General features: G+C 49.5%; 1 protein-coding gene across 7 annotated transcripts; it reads left to right on the top strand.

Moving 5' to 3' along the window:
- The first annotated feature begins 3116 nt into the window (after positions 1 to 3116).
- Positions 3117 to 22669, top strand: LOC309870739 (b(0,+)-type amino acid transporter 1-like). Of its 7 annotated transcripts, none has more exons than XM_082743115.1 (7): positions 3117 to 3268; positions 13769 to 13867; positions 17731 to 17864; positions 18041 to 18170; positions 19290 to 19414; positions 21249 to 21336; positions 21837 to 22669. In XM_082743115.1, the coding sequence occupies exons 1-7, from the start codon at positions 3212 to 3214 to the stop codon at positions 22068 to 22070; spliced, it is 867 nt and encodes a 288-aa protein (XP_082599241.1). In that variant the 5' UTR covers positions 3117 to 3211; the 3' UTR covers positions 22071 to 22669. The 7 variants fall into 7 exon arrangements, with proteins under 7 accessions (XP_082599241.1, XP_082599242.1, XP_082599245.1 ...); XM_082743116.1 differs by having other exon boundaries at positions 13772 to 13867; XM_082743117.1 differs by lacking the exon at positions 3117 to 3268 and adding an exon at positions 13118 to 13142.
- Positions 22670 to 24736: the final 2067 nt, after the last annotated feature.

The raw sequence follows: 24736 nt of genomic DNA on the forward strand, positions 1-24736 counted from the left end.
TGAATTGTGTATGTATCTACATATACACACACGCGTGTGTTGTGTAGGTGTTGAGTGTCGATGGTTCACACTGGGGTGGTTAAGTCTTTTCTAGTAACAGACCCTGCTCGAATCAAGCTAAGCCACTGTCATGACATGGTGGTTTATTTAAAGGACAAATACATGAACCAAACTAATTTAGTCCGAATTATTCCCCAGGGTTTTTTCACACTGAAGTAAGGGGAGGAAAGTCCCTCTTTTTTCTCTAACAAATTGTGAAGAGCCAAGAGCTGCCAGTCGTCATAATCACACTCTTATGACGGCAGCTAGTCTAAGAGGGAAAAGCTAACATACAGAAATTTGCATGAAAGAGACAGAGAGAGGGGCACCGGGGTGGCTCAGTTGGTTAAGCGGCTGCCTTTGGCTCCGGTCATGCTCTCAGAGTCCTGGGATCAAGCCCCACATCGGGCTCTCTGCTCAGTGGGAAGTCTGCTTCTTTTGCTCCTCCCCACTCATGCTTTCTCAGTCTCTCTTTCAAATATGTAAATAAAATCTTAAAAAAAAAAAAAAAGAGTTGAGAGAGAGAGAGGAGAAGACAAATTCATCCCAGTCCCTCTTACTCTTTGGTTGTGTTTAATTGTCGAATTTTATATTATATTATCTATATCAACCTTCCTAAAGAAGATTGAATGAACAGTTTTGTCCCTCGCAACCAAATAGTTCTAAGACAGGAACACCGAGAGCTTGTTGAAGAGGCAGAAAAACCAGGACCAAAAAAGGGTGAGTATTGCTGTGCAGAGACAGGATCTGTGTCAGGGGATCGTGTTCCTCCCCAGCCGGTGAACTAGACCATGGGGGACATTGGAAGTATGGCATGAAGAGCTCCTCCGAGATTTGTACTTCTCTCCATCCCTTCAACTCCTTGCCCTGTGTCACTTCAAGGTGTGGTCGCAGATCGTGGAAATGACTCCAGACAACTGAAGTAGAAACAGTCTTAATACAGGGAGTTAGGGGACGCCTGGGTGGCTCAGTTGGTTAAGCAGCTGCCTTCGGCTCAGGTCATGATCCCAGCGACCTGGGATCGAGTCCCACATCGGGCTCCTTGCTCAGCAGGGAGTCTGCTTCTCCCTCTGCCTCTGCCTGCCATTCTGTCTGCCTGTGTTCACGCTCTCTCTCTCTCTCTCTCTCTCTCTCTCTGACAAATAAATAAAAAAAAAAAACCTCTTTAAAAAAAAAAAAAAATACAGGGAGTTAGGTGATTACAAAACTGTTGGAAGGCCAGGAGGGGCGGCCTGGAGGCTCAGCGTCTAGGAATGGTCCCCTCTAACAGCACCACGCAGCTGGCCTGCCAAGGAAATCATTATCCCAGCGGCTGGTTTGAGGATAAACCACCCAGCTGTGATTCACATGCAACCACTGGATGCCCCATATTTAGTCTCTTTGAAACCACAAAGCTAGCACCAGCCATGGAGATTTCTGTTTCTGCAACCACAGGAAAACCGAGTATCTCCCTGACTTTGCTTGCTAGCAGAAAGGTCGGCCCCCATAGAAGCATGTAAGCACTTACCAATCTCATGCTTGAAAATGAACCATGGTTACTATTTTCTTCTGTATCCTTCGAGAAAATTTCCAAGCATACACAAATATATATGCTCGTGTGTGTGTGTGTGTGTGTGCGCGCGCGCTTGCATGTAAAACAAAGAGGATCACACCAAATGTTGGTCTAGTTGCTACTTGATACAAACGATCTCTCTTTGGATGCCTTTCCTAAGAATGAAAGAATGCAACTGGGTTTCTTAAGCAAATCGCTCTGGTCCCTAATTTTAACATGGAACAAGGATCCTTAGGAATAAATGTGAAATATTTAGGAGCAACACTAAGAATTAAATGAATAATGGAAGAGGCACTCAATTCTTTGAAAATCACTTCAAAATGAAGTGTTCTTTTGAAAGTAAAGTTTGGATTTGTATATACACATCTTTTAAATTTCAAAACAAAAGCTATAATTTATGAAGGTGAAAACATATATTCATTAATTTTTTAGAGGGCAGAATTTCAGAGGCACCTGGGTGGCTCAGTTGGTTAAACCTCTGCCTTTGGCTCAGGTCATGATCCTGGGGTCCTGGGATTGAGCCCCATGTCGGGTGCCCTGCTCAGCAGGAGCCTGCTTCTTCCCACTCTGCCTGCTTGTGTTCTCTCTCTGTCAAATAAATAAATAAAGTATTTGAAAAAATAGCAGGCGGAATTTTAGAATTTTGTCTAAATGCTATTTTAAAACTGACAGAGCCAAGAGCAAATACACATTCTTTTAAAAATGCAGTGTGGGGGGCGCCTGGGTGGCTCAGTGGGTTAAGCCGCTGCCTTCGGCTCAGGTCATGATCTCACAGTCCTGGGATCGAGTCCCACATTGGGCTCCCTGCTCAGCGGAGAGCCTGCTTCCCTCTCTCTCTCTCTGCCTGCCTCTCCATCTACTTGTGATTTCTCTCTGTCAAATAAATAAATAAAATCTTAAAAAAAAAAAAATGCAGTGTGGGGCGCCTGGGTGGCTCAGTGGGTTAAGCCTCTGCCTTTGGCTCAGGTCATGATGTCCGGGTCCTGAGACAGAGCCCTGCATTGGTCTTTTTTTTTTTTTTTTTAAATGCAGTGTGAAGAGCAAAACTAAAAACAAAATTTTAAAAACGCCCCAAAGCTAGAAACTTAGAAAAAAATCTAAAAAATATGAAGAGGAAGAAAAGCCTCTGAATCTAAGAGTCAATCAATGGCCTTCCTGGGCCTGCTTTCACAGGGAGGCTAATGAGATTAATGTCCACGTCACTGAGTCAGACTGTCGTTCAGTGATACAAGACAAAGAAAAGTCTAGAGGGTGAGACAGGAACCAACAGAAAGGTAGCCACTTGGTGGGGAGCCAGCCTTGTTCTCATTGTCCTGGGCCCTCCCTCCGGTCCTGGCCGCTGTGCGACCACAGGAGCCTGGGGGACCCTGAGTTCTTGCGGTCACACGGCGATCCTGCTGCAGGGGCCCAGCTCTGCCTGGAATTCATGGATCCTGGCGCTGCTCAGGACTCTTCGTTGTTACCTCCAGGGAGTGGCCCCGGGAGTGCCGCCTCAGAGCGGGGGAGGGGGGATTCCAGCCCGTCTCTTAGGCCGCTGGTTGGTGCTGAAGCCTGGGTCCCTGGCCTCAAGCTCCAACAGGCAGGAGGCCCTGAGGCCGGCTGCTCCGGGAATATGGGAATATGGCTCGGCCTAACGGGAGGCCCGGGGAGGGAAAGGCGGCGGGGCCTCCGGCTCAGGTAAGGGGGCCCGAGCCAGGCAATCGGCCCGAGATAACCGCAGCTTTGGGCTCAGGACATGCATGGGGCTCCTGGTGCTGAAAGGGTGTGAGGATGAGGGAGGCTCTGCAGGGGCGGGGTGGGGTGGGGGTGTGGGAGGAGGGGGTTGTGGGGGGGCAGCATCAGGTGTGGGCGCCGAGGATGGGTCTGAGTTGCGCAGCAGGGCAAGATGGACCTGGTCTCCCCGGCTGTGGGTCAGGGAAAGGAGATGCTGGCCGTGACCCTCAGGGTTTGTCCTGGAACCCCGGGTGTCGCAGTCTGCATTCCCAGCTGGAAGTCTGAGGCAGAGATTCATTCCGGAGATTGACTAGGCGGCTGGTTCTTGCGGAATCAATGCCGGAGGCGGGGAAGATGGAAGGATCAGGAAGATGGGACCGTTGAGCCGCAACACAGCGTCAGTGGAGAGCTCGGCTGGCCCTACATGGGGACCTTGCAGAGTTGGGCCAATGTAGGCAACAGGGTTGGGCTTTGTGTCCCACGCTATGGGTCTTTGGGTGAGGACCTCCCTGGGAGGAGTGCCCTTACATGGGTCGGGAGGTGCTCCCTGCAGCTGGAGGCTGACAGCACTCGCACTCCGGGCAGTTGGGGCAGTAATGCCGTCACTCCCGAGGGGGTTCTGGAGGGGCCTCACCGGGTCTGTCACAGTTAGGAGATGTGCTAAGCTTCAGGAAGAGCGGGTCTGGGCAAGGTGATGAGCTCCATTTTGGACATGTGTTTTTGGTGTTGAAGGGATAGGCAGGTGGGGTGTCCAGTGGACTGCTGGGTGTGCAGGGTCTGAAGCTTCGGAGGAAGGTCAAGGACAGAAATACAGATTCAGTGAAGCCATAAAAAAAGGAGTAGAGATCAGAAGAATCTTTGGGGCCGTTGGAGTCAGGGAAGGATGAAACCTGAGCTCATTGTCTGGCAGCGGGTCCTCACAGGGGCCTCCCAAGAGGAGACATCTGGATAAGATCTGCAAAAACCAGAGAATTCAAGAATCCCAACTCGGTGAGAGTTCTTGGAGTTGAGAGCCCTGCTCCCACTCCCCCCCAGGGAGCTCCCTGCGCTGATGTACAAATCAGGTGGGAGCAGTGACTGTGTGGGGAACCGCCGTGGGACAGGATGCTCACCCGGGGTCATCTCCCCTCAGCTCACCCCCTCTCCCATGCCCTCCCCCCTCCATCTCCCTCTGCCTGTCCTCCGCTTTGAGGCTTTTCTCTCTTCCTCTCTCCTCCTCCTCTGTGGGGTTCTCTCCTTCCTTCCCCCCGGGACCACTAGAGGGCGGCAGCTCACAGTCCAGGGAAGGCTTTGCCGGTGCTCTGCAAGCTGGAGATGGTGGGCGGAGCGAGCACCAAGATTACACCCCGGGCTCCCCGGGGCTCCTGTCCTGGGTCAGGCTTGTACTCACAGGGCTGTCATGTGGGAAGCGCCACGTTCAGCAGGGAGGGCAGGAATTGCTTCTTCCTTGCCCTGCTCTGCTGAAGCATAGAGACATGGTGCTAACTGGACTCCTTTGGGCGGACGGGGACCTCCAGGCCTACTGGAGATCTCTGAAATGACAATCACACCCACCTCCTCTGTCGTGAGGCTGTGGGTCCACAGAGCCTTCAGAAATTGTGGCTACACCTTAGTCCTACTATTTGTGTCCCCGGGTGCTCTTGAAAGGGTTTTTCCTGAAAATAACAGGCTCTGATACCGTCCAGGGTGTCGGAAACCCAGTGCTGGTCCCTGGGCCCCTGCATTCCACCTCCCCCAGAAGCCTCACCTGGGGTCTCATTGCCTGGGTCTGTGAGTCCCACGGATTCCTGCAGGGATCCTTGAGACCACAGCTCCGAGAGACTGTCTGAGCACTGGGCCCCGGCCTGTGTTTCTGAAGGCATGGGTAGGCCAAGAAAAGCTGTTCTTCAGCTTGAGGAGAAGAAAAATGGGATGACGTGGGAGGGAACCCCTACAATAGTAGGCTGGGGACCAGAGCGCTTGCCCAGAGTCAGGCCCCAGCTCAGTCCCTGCCTCCTCTCATCAACCCCTCCTATAGATGGTCCACAGGCCAGCTGCGTAGCTGGCCATGCATTTAAGTGGAAGATGTGGGATGGCTTTAGCATCTTTCTTACCTGTTCTTATGCTCCTTCTGGGAAGGTCCAGAGCACTAGCCGGAGCCAGACTAAAGTGTTATGTTAAGTTGGGGCTGGAATGGACGAACAGGGGCCTGGGCAGGCAGAGGCGTGAGGACTGACGGGTTCCCTCAACTAGGTCAACCTATGGGCTCTGTGTAGCTGCGGTCACATATGGAAGAGAAGAGGGGTGGGTCCATCTGGAGGCTGAGAGGAGCAGAGATCAGGACCCCTGACAGTCAGGAAGGAAGAGAGGTCTGTGCTTGTGTGCAAGAACCTACCAAGAGCCTTGTTCAAGCTTGCACCGGGTATGGACACTTCTGGAGCTCATGGATGGGCAGACTAGGTCAGCCATGCTGCATAGACCGGGGACAACACAGGTGAGGCTCTGAGGAGATCCCAGTGTTGAATCTGTGATCAGAATGACCAGCTGAGCCTCTTCTAGACTTTTCCAGGCAGCATCCTTGGGGGTTCTGCCCGGGGGCTCATTCTACTGTCTCCTTACTCTGAATTTCTCATGGTTTGTGTAGTGCTAAAAGTTCTTTCCGAGGCACATCCCACCATGCCCAGAGGACCCTCATTGTAAAATCCCAGCCAGACCGTGGGCGCCAATCACTTGGTCCTCACACTGATCTCCGGATTCAGAGCTTGGTGGGAGTTTGTTCATTCACACCTCTTATTCATGCTTCTACTCGTCTGTTGGCTTGTGTCTAACCTATTTGCTCACTCATTCATTTATTTACTCTCTCATCCCTCCAGAAAACAATTCCTGATCCCTTTTGCTCCTCTCAACTGTAAACTATGAAGAAGCAAAGGAAACCTGTTTCTAACTTCCCAGAAGCTCACGTGGTGAGAGGTGAGCAAGTAAATAATAAGAAAACAAAAGAGAAGCTGACAAATGCCCTAGAGGGTACAGAGGCAACTGAAGCTCAGAAGAGAGAGAAATTTCTGGAAGGGCTACTGGCATGGCTCTGGTCTTGACCTGCTCTCCTGGGAGCAAGGTTCCCTATGGTGCGTGGAGGCTGTGGTCATGGCTCAGCCTGGCTGGAGTCTCTAGCTGACCATGTTACGGCCCTGCTTTGCCCTTCTGTGTCCTCAGCAGTAAGCAGGATGGTATTGGAGCCATTCGTCTCTAGGGCCTGTTTCTTCAGTGGCTCAGTGAGGGGTCCATTTGTACCTCTTTCGTGATAGGTTAATATTTAGCTAGTTTCAGATAAAACGTTTGCATTTATAAACAGTGTCTGTGTCTCCACAGCATGCGATTTTCTGGGCACTCTGAACATTCTGTAATGAAGGAGGCCAAGGCCAGCAGATGGGGCTCTCTAGAAGCTAGGAATCACTGGGTCTGGCCTTGAGGGGCGTATCTGCACTTCGCTCCCAGAGGAGCCACTGATTAGCGGGAACACCTCGGTTACAGAGCAGTGTAAGCAGCCCCCAGAAGCCTTGGGGATCCTGGGGAAGCAGAAGCATGGGGAAAGACTGGCCTTCTTGGTCCCTTGTGTGTGTGTGGGGGGGCAGAGTCAGAGTCCCCTTACAGGCCACAGAACGTAGACTTTGAGACTGACCCTCCCACCTGCACTCAATTCTTCCCAAGCCCTGCAGCTAATTGTTTTTTTTTTATGTAAAAAATCGAGATGAGGGCGCCTGGGTGGCTCAGTGGGTTGAGCCTCTGCCTTAGGCGCGGGTCATGATCTCAGGGTCCTGGGGTTGAGTCCCGCATCCGGCTCTCTGCTCAGCAGGGAGCCTGCTTCCTCCACTCTCTCTCTCTCTCTCTCTGCCTGCCTCTCTGCTTACTTGTAATATCTGCCAAATAAATAAATAAAATCTTAAAAAAAAAAAATCGAGATGAAATTAACATAACATAAAATTTGCCATTTTAACCATTTGAAAGGTACAATTCAGTGGTTTTTTAATATATATCCATAATATTGGACAATCATCGGTACTATATAATTCCAGGATATTTTCATTGCCCCGGAAAGAAACTCCATTCCCTTGAAGCTGCCCCTCGAAACCACTAATCCACTTTCTGTCCCTCGGATTGACCTGTTCAGGACATTTTATTGAAACACAGTCACAGAATAATATGTGACTTTCTGGGTCTGGCTTCTGTCATTTGAAATAATGCTTTTAAGGCTCATCCATGTATTAGCATATATCAATGCTTCATTCTTTTTATGGTGGAATAATATTCCACCATATTATGGTGGAATAATATGTACGGATATACCACATTTTATTTAGCCACTCAGCAACTGATGGATGTGGGGTTGCTTCCACCTTTTGACTATGAAAAGTAATGCTCCTGTACAAATCTGTGTACAGGTTTTTGTGTGAGTATGTCTTTAGTTCTTATGGGTATGTATCTGAAAATGGAATTATTGGGTTTTATGGTAAGTTTATGTTTAAATTTTTGAGAAGCTGCAAATTGTTCTATAGTGGGGACACCATTTGACATTTCTTTTCCCTTTTCTTTCTTTTTTTTTTTTTTTAAATCAAATGTTCTTTCAGCAAATGCCCTGCAAATTAGAATGCTCTGAATCTTTGTTTTTTTTTTTAAGATTTTATTTGTTTATTTGACAGACAGAGATCACAAGTAGGCAGAGAAGCAGGCAGAGAGAGAGGAGGAAGCAGGCTCCCCGCTGAGTAGAGAGCCTGATGCTGGATCCCAGGACCCTGGGATCATGACCTGAGCTGAAGGCAGAGGCTTTAAGCCACTGAGCCACCCAGGCACCCCACTGTTTTATATTTCTAATGGCAATGTGTGAGGGTTCACATTTCTCCACATCCTCATTAAAATGTCACATTTTCTGTTTTTCAACTATAGCCTTCATAGGGGGCATGAAGAGGTATCCCATTGTGGTTTTGATTTGCATTTCCCTAATGACGAATGATAGTGAACATCTTTTCGTGTGCTTGGTGACCATTTGACTGTCTTCTTTGGCGAAATGTCTTTTAAGTCATTTGCCCATTTTTAAATTGGGTTGTTTGAGGTTTTTGCTGTTGTTGTTGTTGAGTTGTAAGAGTTCTTTATATCTTCTGAATACCAAACTCTTGCCAGGTCCAAGTTTTGCAGAAGTTTTTTCCTCCCTTTTTGTGGGTTTTATTTTCACTTTTTGGGACACCATCTGATGCACAAAAGTTTTAAATTTTGATGAAACCCCGTTTATATTTCTTTTCTAGTTTATGCTCTTGGTGGCATATTTAAGAAACCATTGTTCAACCCAAGGTCATAAAGATTTGCAACTATGTTTCCTGCTAAGAATTTTGTAGTTTTAAAGCTTTCATTTAGGTCTTTGATCCATTCTGAATTAAGTTTTTAATTTTAAAGATTTTATTTATTTATTTGACAGAGAGAGATCACAAGTAGGCAGAGAGGCAGGCAGAGAGAAAGAGAGGAGGAAGCAGGCTCCCTGCTGAGCAGAGACCCGATGCGGGACTCGATCCCAGGACGCTGGGATCACGACCTGAGCTGAAGGCAGAGGCTTTAACCCACTGAGCCACCCAGGCGCCCCCTCAATTAATTTTTATATATAATGTGAGACAGCGGTGCAAATGAACTTGTGCTCCAGCAGCATTTCTGGATTTCCTTTAAATTAGATAGGAAAGGGGCACCTGAGTGGCAGAGTCTATTAAGTGTCCAGCTGTAGGTTTCGGCCCAGGTCATGACCTCGGTGTCATGAGACTGAGGCCCGAGTTGGGCTCCCTGCTCAGCATGGGGTCTGCTTGAAACTCTCTTTCCCTCTCCCGCTACTCCTACCGGCTACGTGCGTGTGTGTGCATGTGAGCTCTCTCTCAAATAAATAAATAACATCTTTAAAAAATAAATAAATTAGATAGGAAAAATGAGGAGGTAAAAAAAGACACTAATACTGTCTTTATATTTGTCTATGTTGATACTTTTATCAGTGTTCTTGATTTCTTGGTGTGGATTTGAGTTACTGTCGAGGCTACTTTCATTTCAGCCGGAAGGACTCGGCAGGTCTGCTAGAAATGAACCATCTCAGCTTTTGGTTATCTGGGAATTTCTTCCTTCCTTCCTTTTTTTTTTTTTTTTTTAAGATTTTACTTATTTATTTGATAGAGAGAGAGAGATCACAACTAGGCAGAGAGACAGGCAGAGAGCCGGGTGGGGGCGGGGGGAAGCCGGCTTCCCGCAGAGCAGAGAGCCCGATGCGGGGCTTGATCCCAGGACTGAGATCATGACCTGAGCTGAAGGCAGAGACTTTAACCCAGTGAGCCACCCAGGTGCCCCTCTTCCTTTCTTTTCTATCTTGAGGGAGAGTTTTACTAGAAATAGGATCCTTGGCTGAGCTTTTGCTGCAGCACTTTGAAGATACCATCTCACTGCCTTCTGGCTTCCATGGTTTCTGATGAGAAATTAACTTGTCCAGGAGTACTTGTACTAGATGATTTGCTTCCTTCTTGCTGCTTTAAAGATTCTCTCATGGTCTGACTTTTTTTTTTTTTTTTAAGATTTTTTTATTCATTTGACAGAGAGAGACAGGGAGAGAGGGAACACAAACAGGAGGAGTGGGAGAGGAAGAAGCAGGCTTCCCACTGAGCAGGGATCCCGACACGGGGCTTGATCCCAAGACCCTTGGATCATGACCTGAGCTGAAGGCAAATGCTCAACGACTGAGCCACCCAGGTGCCCCTCATGGTCTGACTTTTGATAGTTTGATTATGAGGTTTCTGTGTATTTCTTTATTCTATTTGGAGTTGTATTTCTTGGGTATGTAAATTAATGTTTACTCATCAAATGTGGAAAGTTTTTAGCCATTATTTCTTTGAACAGAAGTTAGCATAACTCCATTCATCTCCATAGGATAATGGGACATGAAGGTGTTTGGTCTATTCTCATGAACCCTTTTGTGGGAGAATCGGCAGCCCCATATTCCTGATGTGAAATGAAACTAATAAAGATTTCATCAAATGCACAGTGATGTAAAACCCAGTTCTCTGGCTCTTGGGTGCGGGATTTCTTCCCAAGACATCTATTGACTGAGCCTCAGACTGGGTCCATCAGCTACCCCATCACCTGTGATGGCACCAGAGAAATGACATATAGGTTCAGCTCTGCTTCAGAGGTCCCTCCCTCACAGGCAGGTCTGACCCTGGAGCTGAAGACCACACCTGTCAGATTCTGGAAGGGCAGCAGGAGTTGCTCATTGAAGCCCCTAGAACTTCAGAGTTTCTAGTTCCTTCCATTCAGAAATCCCTGAGGCTTCCACTCATTGTCCTCTTCCTTCTCTTCCTGGTGGTTCTAGCTCCTTAGCCTGGCATGTAGGGTCCTCCTCTTTAGACACACTGCTCGACAAGATGAGTTATTCAAAACAATCTTTATGTTCTCCTAATGTTCTTCAGGTCACAGGTGCCTTCACATCTTTATAGTAAAGAATTTAACCTCGCCCCAAGAGAGGCCTGGCCCTTGCCTTCAGCTTCTGGGAGGTAATCTTTAAGCCTTTGGAATGTCATACCTGATTGCCCTGTCTTTATTTGCCTGGGGACCTTGGGCAAGCCAGCTAGTAGAAATGTGATTTTTGGATAGGGGCTTTGGGTCATGAAATACCAGCCTGATCTCATGAGGGGCTGGAAACTGAAGTCAGCCACATGAACAGTCAACCAGATCTATGTTATAGGACCCCAATAAAGAGTGGACACTAAGGCTCGGGTGAGTTTCCCTGGTTGACAGTATGATGGGCTTATTGTCCCACATCAACGCCTGGAGAATAATGTTGTTCTGACTCCACAGGGAGAAGAAAACTAGAAGCTCTATGTTTGGAATTCTCTTGGATTCTGCCCTATGTCTTTCCTGCCTTGGCTGACATTAATCTGGATCCTTTAAGTGTAATAAAACACAACTTGAGTATGAAAACGTTTTGTGAGTTCTGTGAAGCTTCTTAGCAAATTATTGAACAGAAGGATAGTGTTGGGAACCTCCAAATTTACCATTGGTATCAGAGGTTAGGTTGGTCTTGTGGACTGTCCTCTGACTCTGCAGTTGGCACCCACTAGCAACAGCTCTGGAGAAGAAGAGGGGTGACATTTGAGGGTGTTATTTACTGCTTTGCTATGGCCAGGAAGGAAGCGGATTTTTCCTTCCTGAGCTTCCAGGGCTCTATTCTATCTTATCTTCTTTCCCTCCAATTCTTCTAGGTCCTTTTCTTCTTAATTACTTCTCTGCCTTTTTTTCCTACCTTCCTGCTGGGTAGGAATCTTGGAGGACCTTCTTCTGAATCTTGGAGGGTTCCCTCCTCACAATTTTCTGAAGATGTCTCTACCTTTCAGAGGACCTGTGTCAAGCAGGTGTCCATGCAGCAAGGGGAGGAAGGACACGCCAGGAACCAGTAACAGCAAAGCTCCTGCATCTGTCAAGAGCTTTATTAACTAAACATGCACATGAGATTGAAGTAGGCCATATGGCTGCCTTGACCTAGATCTGCCTGTTTGGGAGATTGCAGTTAGCTTTCTGCTCACTTTGGGTATCAGCATCTTTTTTCCAAATGCTAGTGAGTTTCACTGACCTTTCCATAACAACACTGGTAAAGGTTCTATAACCCAAGATTGAAATATATATTTAAATATGTATACATATATAATATTCATATATATATACATACAATGTTCACATATAATTATATATATACATATATAATGTTCATATATATATATCTGAAAATAGGGAACTAATGAAACTCTTAGTTAGGTCCATAGTAATAGCTAACATTTAAGGCAAGCCTGGGGATGCCTGGGTGACTCAGTTAATAAAGCATCTGCCTTTTGGCTCAGGTCATGATCCCAGGGTCCTGGAATCGAGTCCCACATAGGGTTCCTTGCTCAGTGAGGAGCCTAATGCTCCCCCGGCTTGTGCGTGTGCTCTTTCTCTATGACAAATAAATAAAATCTTAAAAAACCAAAACACTATGCTACCCCTTTAAAAATAAAAAGGGCAAGCTTACTCCATTTTATCTACTATTCTAGCTACTTTGAATGGACTATGCTATTTAATGCTTAGAATTACCCTATGTGGTGGGTACTGTAATTAATGGGCAGGTGAGTAGGGTGAAGTTCAGAGACCTCGTTTGAGTTCACACAACTGTGGGGGACTAGAGCTAGGATTTGAGTGCAGGATCCCATTCCTGACCCTGTACCTTACTTTTAACCACCTGCTCCCTTCGTGCTAGAGGTATAAGTTCTGTTCTATACTATTTGAATTCTCTTCTTTAATCATACTGGTTCTTCCTTTAAGGGCTCGTGCAATTCTAATTGGAATCCCGATAAAATAGGGATTTTATTGCTTGACTGATAAAACTACTGCAGTTTTTTTTTTGTTTTTTGTTTTTGTTTTTGTTTTTTTTTTTAAGGTTCCTGATGTTCAGTTGCTCACCATTCTTACTGTTGGCACGGGGCACCCATCCAACTGTTAGCCCACACACAGTGTTGGGGGGTTGGGCAGCAGGGATTTCTGCTAAATCCCTCTTTTTTTCCCTTGATCTTTCCTGTGGCAAAAAGCTCCTGCAGACTGCCTCTACTGGACTGGTAGATCCGTGAAGGCTCAGTCCTTTCTAAATGCCATACCCTGGCTGTCTGGTCTCTGGTTCAGACGTCCTCAGGCGCTGTAATCATTAACTCCTGCAGGAAGCTCACAAGACAGATTATCTCTCAGAGCGTCTGCTTCTGCTCAACTAGACGTAGCAACTAGTGAAGTCCTGAGATGGAGAGAAGGCAGGAGAGAGATGGCGGTGAGGGGGTGTCAGGACTGGAGCCAGGTGGCAGGGGGCTAAGGCTGAGGAGGGAGATTGGCTTGTGGAGTGCTGTGTCCCTGACTGCTGGCTGTATGGTCGGTTCTGGTATCTTCATGTCACCACAGGGGGTCTTGGTCTACATAGGCAGCCCCGGGGCCAGTCTTGTGGTCTGGGCAGTCTGTGGTCTCCTGGCCATGATGGGCGCTCTGTGCTATGCTGAGCTGGGTGCTCTGGTACCCAAATCTGGGGGGGAGTATGCCTACATCCTGCAAATCTTTGGCTCCTTGCCAGCCTTCCTGGTTATCTACACGTTTGTGCTGTTGGTCAGACCAGCCGCCATCGCGGCCATCTCTCTGAGCTTTGCTGAGTATGCAGTGGCTCCGTTCTACCCTGGCTGCTCCTCGCTGCCGCAGGCTGTGCTCAAGGGTGTGGCAGCCATCTGCATCCTGTCGCTGATGCTGGTCAACTGCAGGAGCTCGAGGCTGGCCACCATGCTGACGAATGTGTGCGCGGTCGCCAAAGTGTTCTCGTTGTTGGTCATTGTGGGGGGTGGGGCTGTGGTGCTGGGCCAGGGCCGTGGCTACACGGACGGCTTTCTGTTTGCCTTCCACAATACCACGCAGCAGCCCGGGCGCATCGGTATGGCCTTCTATCAGGGACTGTGGTCCTTTGATGGCTGGAATAATGTCAACTACGTGATGGAAGAGCTCAAGAATCCGAAGGTGAGTCCGTACTTCTTCAGGGCATGAGATCTCCAGACATCAGCAGTTCCAATTATTGTTATTTGAGCTCACAAGACCATGAGACATCAGCTGAAAGTGGGGGCTCCCTTTTTGCAGTTCTGAATGCCAGCCCACCGTCTACCTTAATTTGTGTATGGAATTATATGAGTAATAACCTCCCAAGTGAGCACGGAACTTTATAGGACCACGCCTGAGGTCTCATTTGCCCTGTGAGGTAGGTACTCTTCCCCATTTTTCACATGGGAAAACTGAGGTTTAGAAAGAGGGAAGTGATTCTGAGGTCATGTGACTAGCAAGAAGCCATGCTTGATGACTCAGCTTGTTCTCTATCTTGATAGTTGGAACATGCGGACTCTTGAGTTATTATGGAAATTAACTCTTTGCTGTAAATATATCTGCTTAGGTTGCTACTTGTTTTCATTTCCTTTTTTTTTTTTTTTTTTAAATTTCCTGCAGGAATCTTTAATTCTCAGAGGATGAGAACTGAGTCTTTTCCTCTACCCCCTTGAGGCTGGCTAAGGGGTCTTTACATGTCTCAGCTCTCGATAAAAGCTCCCTGGAGGCGAGTGTTGGGAGAATTTGAGACAAGGAGGTTGGAGGCTGAAGTCCAAGAGCAGAGAGAGAGTGGGGTGAGGGCTGGAGTTCTGGGACCCAGTTTTTATTCTTGCATGTAAATCCTTGTGCTTCAGTCCCTGGCCTGTGAAACAAGATCTTCATAGCTGCCCTGTCTACCTCACGGGGCTTCAAGGTGTCAGATAGCATAACCACTTGTGCATGGAGACAACAGCTGTAATTTGAGGTGAATGGCTAGTGTGTGCTCAGGTTGGCTCTGGGTGGGGTGGGAGCTCTAGGGAGCTCATGGGGAGTAGACTATTCTCTCTGAACTCAGGCCCTGAGCTCAGAGCTGGTTGAGGGAAAGAGCAAGGGGCCCAAAGATGAGTGAGACAAGCTCCCATGCCATAGAGCATGGATTAGCCACCTTTTTCCTGTAAAACATCAGAGAGTTAATATTTTAGGTTTTGCAGGCCACGAGGTCTCTGTCAAGATTACTCAAGTCCGTTGTAGCATGAAAACAGTCATAGGTAAACAAATGAGTGTGGTGATGGCCTCCAAAAAGTTTATTTACAAAAACAAGCAGCAGGCTGGATTTGGTCCACAGGCTGTAGCTCACTGACCCCGGGTGTGTGTATGGAGCATTTTTGACAAATGAGGGTTTCAAAGCAAAAACAAAGCCATGGCTCTGAATGCTGGACATTCGAAAGGCTGGTTCTCACTCCGCCCTCTGAAGCACATGTTAAGTGTATCTTCGTGTCACATTTTTTTTTTCAAAAAAACTGCAGAACCTGTGCCAAACCTGGGCCAGTCTTATGAATCTGAGCGAAGAGTTAAGGGGTTCAGGAACGAAGCCAGGAAATCTCACTGTTCTTGTGGTACACGGTGGGGCTTTGCTGTCATAGCTCATCAGCTGGCAGGTGCACTGTCCAAGATGAGTTCAGTTTAAAAGCACATGAGGTCCACTTCCCTGGGACTTAGCATGTGGCTGGGTCATGCATGGTGGGTGTTTGCCTGCTGAGGGTCCCCCACCACGAGGCCCGTTGTGGGGGGCAACCCAGGACTCTGTTCCCCCAGCCCATCTTTGCCACAAGTGGCATCGTCTGGACCAGACAGAACACACTTTCAGGACTGGAAAGATGAGGAATTTTGCTTTCATGCCTCTGTGGTGGTTGGGGCATCTTCCTTTGCTTTTAGGTCCCCAGTTTTGAGAGCTAGAGGGGATGTGGAAGGACCCATCTTATATGAGACTCCATTGCCATCCTCCTGGCTTCCCTCGCACATACCTGTCACGTGACCTGCCAGGTCAGCGGACCAGCCTTCCCGGTTGCCTGGGGCTGAAGCGTTCCCAGGAACGCTGGACTTCTGGGGCTGAAAGCATGAAAGTCTCAGGCAAACTGGGCTGAATCGGTCACCTATCTGGCCCCCGCCCTTAGAGGACAGGACAGGATGGGGCAGAGGCTTGGATATAATAAAGCTTGCCTCCGCTTGCTGCTGCAACTCAGAGAAAAGAGATCCCCAGGAGGCAGAGCGGTCAAGCAGGCCTTCCATATGTGGTGGGTTAGAGTTGAACCTCGAAGCGCTGATGAGGTTTGTGGCAAAACAGCCATGCAGAAGCAGTGTGAACAGGAACCCAGAGACCCGAAAGAACAGGGCACGTTTGTGTCCCAAGGACATGTGAAGGAGGCATGAAGACAGTCCCCGAGATCACTGCTCTGTCCTCAGTGCCCCAATGCATTTCCTCCCCTGCTTCCCTCCAGAGTTTTCTGTGGGCCTGAAGAAAGCTCTGGAAATTGTTTTTTTTATATCACGTTGAAGAGCAGAAAATATGCTAACCAGGAGAGAGTCTTAAATGTGGGGAAGGTCTTACCTTACAGTGGACAAGGAGGTCTGTGTGGGACGGTGGTATAACTCTCCCCCGGACGGCGCTGTGCCGAGTCTGGAGGAGAACTCCCTGCCTCTTGGTACAGCATGACCACTTCTCTGTTTCATTTTGTGTCACATTGTAAGTGTCGGTAACAGCAATGCCAGGTTCTGGTGTTCCGTTTGGTATGGAGGGGAGAGGCCCTGGGCTCCTCAGTGCTTGCCTGCCCCTCACAAGGTAAGTCAAAGGACACCTAGAGAAAGCTTTTCCTTCCTCCTACTTTGGAGTCTAAAGATGTCTATCCAGGGTGGCCTACGCCTGGGGAAAGTTGAGTACTTCCGTGGGCCCCAAGGGAGACCCCTTCCTTCCATTTGCTCTTGGCTCCAGGATGATGGCCAGGGTTGGGGGTGTGACGTGGGAGGGAGCACACTGATGTACCCAGTTTTCATGGAATCCTCCATGTTTACTGGATGCCTGCTCAGTCCCTTTCTTTTATTATTTTTGAAAAATTTATTTATTTTAGAGAGACAGCAAGTGAGCAAGAGTGAGCATGAGCAGGAGGGGCAGAGGCAGAGGGAGACAGAGTCTCCAGCTGCAGGGCTCGATCTCGCGACCCTGAGACCATGACCTGAACTGAAACCAAGAGTCGGACACTGAACCGACTGAGCCACCCAGCCCCTCAGTATCTTTCCTGGGAGACCATGGGTCAGAGCGGCCCTCAGCTCCCAGTACAGCCTGCTGTGAGCTCCCTCGGCCCCTCTGTCCAGGCCCTTCTTTCTTGTCCTCTTCGATGACCCTCACACCTCACAGAGGCAGAGCAGTAGGGAGTCCCACTTTACAGATCCCCAGTGACCCCCAGTTTCCAGTTGAGGAGATGGAGGGGCAGAGTGGGACCCTTGGGAGTCATGGCCTGTGGTCTGGGCCTGCATTCTGGAGACCCAGAGATTGGGCAGGGTTGGCGTGGTGGGCTTGGAATATTCCAGCTGGAAAGATCAATGAACAGCCAAGAAGGAAGATCTTTAACTTTCTTGTCCCTTCTCTGTGCCTCTGCTTTCACGGGTGCCCCTGCTGGGAATGCCCCCACCCCCACCCGCGGGAATCTCTCCTGTTCTTCCAGGAGAGCCCGGCATATGTTTCTGCTCATTCTGGAAGCTCTGGTGATAGCGCCTCTCCCCACCCCACTCCTGTCAGCCCCTCTGTACCTCCACTGCTCTGACTGGTTAGTGCCCCTCAGGGCCTCCCAGGACACCTGTTCTTTGTGTGTCCACGCTGTGGGGCTGTGAGCACATGGACGAGGGGCACACCCAGGGTCCGGCATATTCCCTGTGGCCAGGATAGGCTCAGCACTGCCCGGACGAGCGTGTTCTAGGGCCTGAGAAGGACCTACCCCCGCTAACATGGGGCCTCTTCTCCCGGATCTTTGCAGCAAAACCTGGTGTGGGCGCTGCTGATCGCCATCCCTCTGGTCACCAGCCTCTACCTCCTGGTCAACATCAGTTACCTGCTAGTGTTGTCATCCAGTGAGATCCTCTCCTCTAATGCTGTGGCCGTGAGCTGGGGGTGAGTAAGTCAGGTGATGCGATCCTTGGCCGCCGGGCAGACCATCCAGCCTGGGGAGGGATAGTGCCCCTTGTGCATTTCAGCTTGCCTCTAGATGTTTTGCTAGCTCTGTTTCCTGGTGGTTGGCCTCCAGTTTGCTGATGGAGTTCCTTCCTTGGATTCCTCTGTTGTCCTAGGAACCAGGTGCTGGGAACCTGGGCCTGGCTGGTACCCTTGGCTGTCACACTCTCCACGTTTGGCTCCGTCAATGGGATATTCTTCGGTGGAAGTCGTGTGTGCTATGTGGCGGCAAGAGAGGGCCACATGGTGAGAGATGGGGTCCCGGCCGGGCGAGGTGGGGGTGCTGCAGTAGGGCACTGGAAGGACTACAGAGGCTAAGGTTTCTCCTGCCTGAACTTAGCTCTGAGCTTAAGCCAGGCCTTCCCCTGTAAGACAGAGCCCTGTTCTTTCTAAGAATGGGATTCAAGCATCCCACGCCTCTCCATTTAAACTCCAATCCTTCAACTTCCGGGTTTTGGGAGATCATCATACAGGGTCACTGTGGAGCTTGTAGGTGGTGGGAATGTTTGCACACTTTGGGGGTGTGGGGGCAGTGGGTGAAGCCATAGGAGTAGAGCCAATGTGGATGCCCGGAGGCCCTTCCCCCAGAGACTGTCCCTCTGTTAGCCTTTGCAGCAATGATGCTGGTTAACAGGCAGCTCCCAGGTGTCCGGGGCTGACAACAGCAAACATTCCATATTGTGCATCAGTCCTTGGGTCCCCCATGGCTCTGCTTCAGGCTGGGGTTTGTGTTCAGATTTCTTCTTTTGGGACTCCGAGTCTGTTTGTGTCTCAGGAGCAGGTGGCAGGGGTTGAAGAGACCAAGCCAAACCACACAAACGTATTTTGAGCCTCTGCTGTGTTACTCCTGCTCACAGTTCATTGGCCAAGCCCAGCGCCAATGGATGGGGAACCAGACAGTATTTGTCCATAGGGCTGGGAGGGGGAGACTGACTATTTGCTGAGTAATAGAACAGTCTACCACAATAACCCACAGTCCTACTCCATGCTCCACCGGCAACTGCCCTACCCTTTCCTCCCACTTTGTCTGTCTTCCCACCCTTGGTCCCTCTTCCTGTGTTCGGGATGAGCAATAGAAAGTTGAACGACCTGGCCAGGCACCTGCTTCAGCTCTCTACACTCTCTCCCAGCTGGGTCTTGGCTGGCTTGGAGGGAGAGGTTCCCCCGTTCTGCATCCTGGGCCTGGTTTCACCCCAGGTAGGCCACAGAGATCTATACCCAGAAGCAGTGGAGACTGGGGACTATTAGGTTGGGCCCACTGGTGTCCAGAGTGAATTTGCCGGGGAAGAGGACAGGAAGCTTCCCAGGGCATAGAGCTGCTGTGGCTCCCCTGGGGGGCTGCCTGACACCTGGCTTTGCTCCCAGCCCCAACTTCTGTCCATGGTTCATGTGCATCGCCTCACACCAACTCCGGCCCTGATGTTTACCACCGCAGTGGCTCTGGTCCTGGTCATCCCAGGAAACTTCAGCACCATCGTGAACTTCTTGAGGCAAGTGAGACTCTCCTCCCGTGTGGGTATCTCATGGTGCCTTTGTGTGCATGCTCACATACACTCATTCACATATTTAAAAGTCCTCTGTGTGTGCACACTCATGCACATGTGTGTGTATATATACATAACAAGCTTCTGGAAGCCCCGATGTGTAACTATCACATACATGCATGTATGTATACATACATATGTGCACGCACGCTTCTGGAAGCCTGAGCTCAGCCATTTCAGCCATTCCCTCCCCGTTGTATTTCCAGACTTTTTTTTATTTATTTGAGAGAGAGAGAGACAGTGAGAGAGAGCATGAGAGAGGAGAAGATCAGAGGGAGAAGCATATTCCCCGTGGAGCTGGGAGCCCCATGCGGGACTCGATCCCGGGTCTCTGGGATCATGACCTGAGCCAAAGGCAGACGCTTAACCAACTGAGCCACCCAGGCTCCCTGTTTCCCAAATTCAAGTGTGTCTCCCTCCTGTCTTGCCCTGTTTCCCAAAATTCAATGAGACAAGGGTTTCACCAAGAGGCAGATGAGCAAAAGGCTTGTGCTGTCTTTGTTATTTTGTAATTCTTCCTTGTTCCTTTCCTCCGTCGCCGAGATCATGTTGAGGCCATCATCAGGCTTTACTCCCCACTACCTCCAGCTCTTGGCTGTGGCATGATTTCCCCTTTGTCGTCTGATCTGTGCTCAGGACTCTGGCCCAGCATATCTCTAGTGAACACAAGGCAGACTCACAGCCACACTGGGTATAGTCCGTGATTGGATTAAAGTGGGGAGATGTTCTGACCCCCTTTATTACCTTCTCTGGGGCAGAAGTGACGGGCAGTTGTGCCGCCTAGCCATCCAGCCATAACTTTATGCCCTCATCTGAAGCAGGGTTGGGGGGGGTGTCCTCACACCCACAGGCGAGCGCGGCATCTGGGTGCAGAGGGAGTTCTCTGAGGAATTTTTTCACGCATCGTGTGCTCTCTCTTTTGTTGTCATAAGTATAATTAATTTCCTGGAACAGGATCTACAGTGCTTGATGTGACTTTCTTCAGAACACTGAGTAACAGACCTGGTTTTTCTTTTTATCTTCTTCCCATGAGAAAGGCTAAATTCATGATATACCAAGAATAAATCAAACCCATGGTGAGCCCAGGGTTTCTTTAGACTGAGATTTGGGGGATGTGACCGAGAATGTTCCAGCACAGAGTGAGAATGTTAGGATGACCCATCCCAATGAGGACACAATGTCTCCCCATCTTGACTGCCTCCAGGGACAGCCTGGTCTGGACCCGGGCTCCAAGGGCAGGTGAGGTTTTCATTAGACCTTCATCAGCCACTCAGCTACCCACTCTGGCAAAGACAGAGGCCAGGGGCTGGTCTGGGTGCTCCACGGCCTACCCTGTCACCAGCTCTAAGGTAGGAGGATCTGCTATGAGAGTGTGGTCCCTGCGGAGAGCACAGGCTCCTTGAGATTCCACCAAACTCTTTCTTTTGGACACACACATGCACTTCCCTCCCTTCCCTCCCTCTGAAAACTGTCCTCTTCCGTCCAGCCAGGGGCAGGCAAGAAAGGTCCGATCTGAAGCCAGGTGGGGGCCTGGGCTCGTGTACTTGTCACTTGGTGACGGAAGATGAAAGAGGAGGGAATACCCCCCAATGCCTTCTTGTCCTTGGTGCCCCAGCCTTGCCTTCTTCCCTTAGCCTCCTTGGATAAGGGGCTGGGGGTGGCTGAAAGGCCTCTGGTGAGCTTGCACTTGTGCCCCGGGTTTGCACCAACAAGGCCAGCCCCTCTTGCAGACCCAACCAGGGCAGGGCCTGGTAGCGAGTGGCTTCTGTTTGCCTTTCAGCTTCCTTGGCTGGATCACCTATGGAACCACCATTGGCTGTCTCTTGTACTTGCGGATAAAGAACAAGAATCTTCCTCGACCTTACAAGGTAGACTTTGGAATAAACGTTGGGCTTTCTTCAACCTTAGTCTGTGCATGAGGCAGATCATTGGTCCACAGCCTCATCCGGGGTGGCCACTGTCATATTTGGTAGAAGATGTCTGTCTGTATTTCCGGGGGGGGGGGGGAGTGATGAGGGACAGCTGGGTCCTAGGGCCTTGATTCTGCTTGCTGGGGACTCATTTCTCCTCTGGAGGACTCTCAGGGAGAACGATGAGAGACACGTGCCCAGAGGAGGCTCACACACAGTAGGACTCACAAAGCACAGAGAAGATCAAGCTGGGTCCCAAAGCCTTGGCTCCTTGGATGGCCCCCGTAACCCAGCAGGTGGCTTTTCTGGCTAGGCAAGGTATGATGGCAGGGACAGGAAGAGGGGAGCTGGTGGAAGGTGGAAGCAACAGGCAGGCAGGCAGGTGGGAGGGACAGAGCCCAGGGGCCACACACCCTGTCCCGTGCCTCTCCATCATCCAGTCTCTGTGTCTCTGGCAGGTCCCCACCGTCATCCCTGTCATCATGCTTCTTGCTTCTTTCTACCTGGTGCTGGCACCCATCATCGAGCACCCCCAGACTGAGTTCCTGTACATCTTCCTGTTCCTGCTCAGTGGCATCCCGGTCTATTTCCTGCTTGTCTATTTCCGATGCCAGCCCAAGTGGTTGCAGATGGCCACCCTGTATCTCCAGCTGCTCCTGGAAGTTGCTCCAACTGTTAAAAATGTGGACTAAAGGACTGGACAGGTGAGCACTGCCCTTCTTGCTGCAGACATGTCTGTCCCCACGCAGGTGGCCTTGCCAGATTTTCTGTAGGTTGCGCATAATTCCAATGAGTGAATGGAAGGCTAAATACAGCTACTGTGAAGCTTTGGGGGGTATCCAACCAGGACAGCATCCCCCTTTCTCTAAGATCTGGGCCTCCAGTGCAGGCGGATCTCACAGTCACATTGGTATTATGTGGCTGCCTGCCTGGGTATAGCTACTTGACGTTCCCTTCTCTGGGGATCTTGGAGTTAGAATTCTGATGGTTGCCTCATCTGAGGAACGGTAAATTCTGGAGGCTATGTGGGGCTGTCTTCTCTTATGTGGGCAGAGTAGAGAAAGCCCCCATGGAGAGAGGAATGAAGATACACAGAGAAGTGGTGTTGAGAAATTCCTTGGTGCCTAAAAGCTGGGGGTATGACCTGAGCAGGCAGCAGCCTTGGTCCCTGGCTGCTTTTCAGTTCTGGTCTCTGTCCTTCTGTGGCCCAACTGCCATCTGATTGTCCTTCCTGCTTTTTTATTGTCTGGGACAACGTGATACCTTATAATAAATTTCCAATTTTGGCTCAGGTGGGTTTGAGTGAGTTCTTATTTCTCGCAAATGGAAGAGATCTGGGTCTGACAAACCTTCTTCAGGAAGACATGAGACTTTAGTTCCTATTTAAAGCCTCCAACTGGCTTGAACAAAGAAAGAAGCAAGAGACAGATCCCTGGGAGGGAGGGATTTTGTTGGCTTTGGGTGAAAGGGAGGACGGTCGAATTTCTAGAAGAAAGGGTGGAAAGTTAGAACAGACCTCAGAAGGCTAATGCGGTGATAGAACTAAAGAGAGGCAAGGGGGCAGAGATATCTGGCTGCCCAGGGGAAAATGTGGGACAGGAAGGATGATGACAGTGCCTAGAAAGACTGGGGATGCAGGTTCTGAGTCCATGGGGGGGGGTGGTCAAAAAGAGGAGGGGCAGGGACACTGCTCAGCACCTCTCCTCCCGCAGCTGCCGTGGGACACCTGTGTATGGCCTTCCTTTTATCGCCCAGATATGGAGAAGGCTCCCACAAGATCTTTCTGTTAAGTTTTCTTCTCACATCGACCAGTTCTCCATTTTTGCAACACCAAATGGGTGTCCATTGATTCCGTTCAATTCTGATACTATTATGAGTTGATGCAGACCTCTCAAAGCTAAAGGGCTCAGGCACCAGGGGCAGACTTCAGTCTCAACTCTTGGCTCCCTGGATACCCATGCTTCTGCCCAACTTGGTTAAGCCCCTCTCTTCACAGTCAATCACTTGCTAGAATGACTCGGTATCTCTGGAAAACACTTGATTTACTATTATAAGCTCATTACAAAGGATACAACTCAGGAGGAGTCCGGTGGGAGAGATGCATAGGGAACTTCCATGCTATGCTCTCTTTGGATATGTCACCTACCTGGCACCCTGATGTGTACGCCAACCTGGAAACTCTCTGAAATCTGTCATTTGGAGGTCTTTATGGACATTCCATTTATGTAGGTGGATCAATCATTGGCCATCGTGATTGAATTCAATTTCCAGCTCCTGGGATCTCCCCAGAGGTTGGAGAGTTCCATCCTGCTCATCCATCTTGGACTTGTCCGGAAACCAGTCCCCATCCAGAAGCTATCGGGGGCTCCCATCCACCATCATCTTGTTAGCATACAAAAGACACTCATCACTTGGAGAATCCAATGCTTTGGGAGCTGTGGACAGGGAACTGGGGACAAAGACCTAATATTCATCTTTTGTTTTACCATCATTCTGAACTGTGAACTCTTTGTCAGTGCTGTTCCTGAGGACATGTTGCTTGTGAAATTCTAGGAGAAACTTCATATCCCTTACCCCAGCAGCACAGCCTACCTTAGAGAAAAGAAAATTATAAGAGGCTGGGTCTATCCAGTTCCTTGTCAAGGGAGACCATGGATCAGGCTGAAAGTTCCCAGAAAAAGCTCTGAATTAGTTCTTTCCTCTTCAGTTTCCCACCAAACTGTGCCTTTGTCTCTCCTGAGCCTCACCGGGCCATGTACCCTAGTGTTTGGTTGCGTTTCATGCTCCCTGCTGGGCTGTGGGTCTGGTGAGGGTGGGCTGTTCTTACACATGTTTGTACATCCCTCATTTCCTATCATGCTCCTGGGCTCCTTGCTGACCAATAACATTTGGTGAATCAAAATAATGAAATATTTGTTGAACAATGAGGGGATGTATGAGATTTATATTTTTTTTAGGATTTGTGAGCCTGGTTTGCTTCCCGATAGTGCCTGCTCTGCCCTGGGCTCCCAGGCCCTATCTTGAGAATGTTCTCTAAGGGGGAGAGACATTGCCCAGATCTTGAGCAGTCACATGCAGCTGGCAGTGGGTGCAAGCCTAGAGGTGGAAAGCAGAAAGAGGAGCTAAAGTCCCACAACCTTGGCCTTGGATCATGCACTCCAGTTAGGCTGTGTCCCTGTGACTCAGTCTTCTCATCCTTTCCATAGCTGGCTTCCTTTTGGCTCATAGTCCTTTTGTGATGGTGCAAAGGGTCCTCCAGGTCAGGCTCTTGGAAGGCAGCATCTTGTTCCTTGCAGTTTCCCAGGACATCTTCCCTGATCTCCTGTTCTGCCCCAGACCCCTTAGTAGGCCCCAGAGT

The sequence above is a fragment of the Mustela nivalis genome, assembly GCF_964662115.1.
Source record: "Mustela nivalis genome assembly, chromosome: 8".
NCBI lineage: Eukaryota > Metazoa > Chordata > Mammalia > Carnivora > Mustelidae > Mustela > Mustela nivalis.

Coding starts and splice junctions, on each gene's coding strand:
- LOC309870739 (XM_082743113.1), top strand. CDS start 13,115: ATGGAGAGAAGGCAGGAGAGAGATGGCGGTGAGGGGGTGTCAGGACTG. Junction 13,868..17,730: donor AAGAGCTCAAGAATCCGAAG/GTGAGTCCGTAC, acceptor GGATCTTTGCAG/CAAAACCTGGTGTGGGCGCT. Junction 19,415..21,248: donor ACCATCGTGAACTTCTTGAG/GCAAGTGAGACT, acceptor TTTGCCTTTCAG/CTTCCTTGGCTGGATCACCT.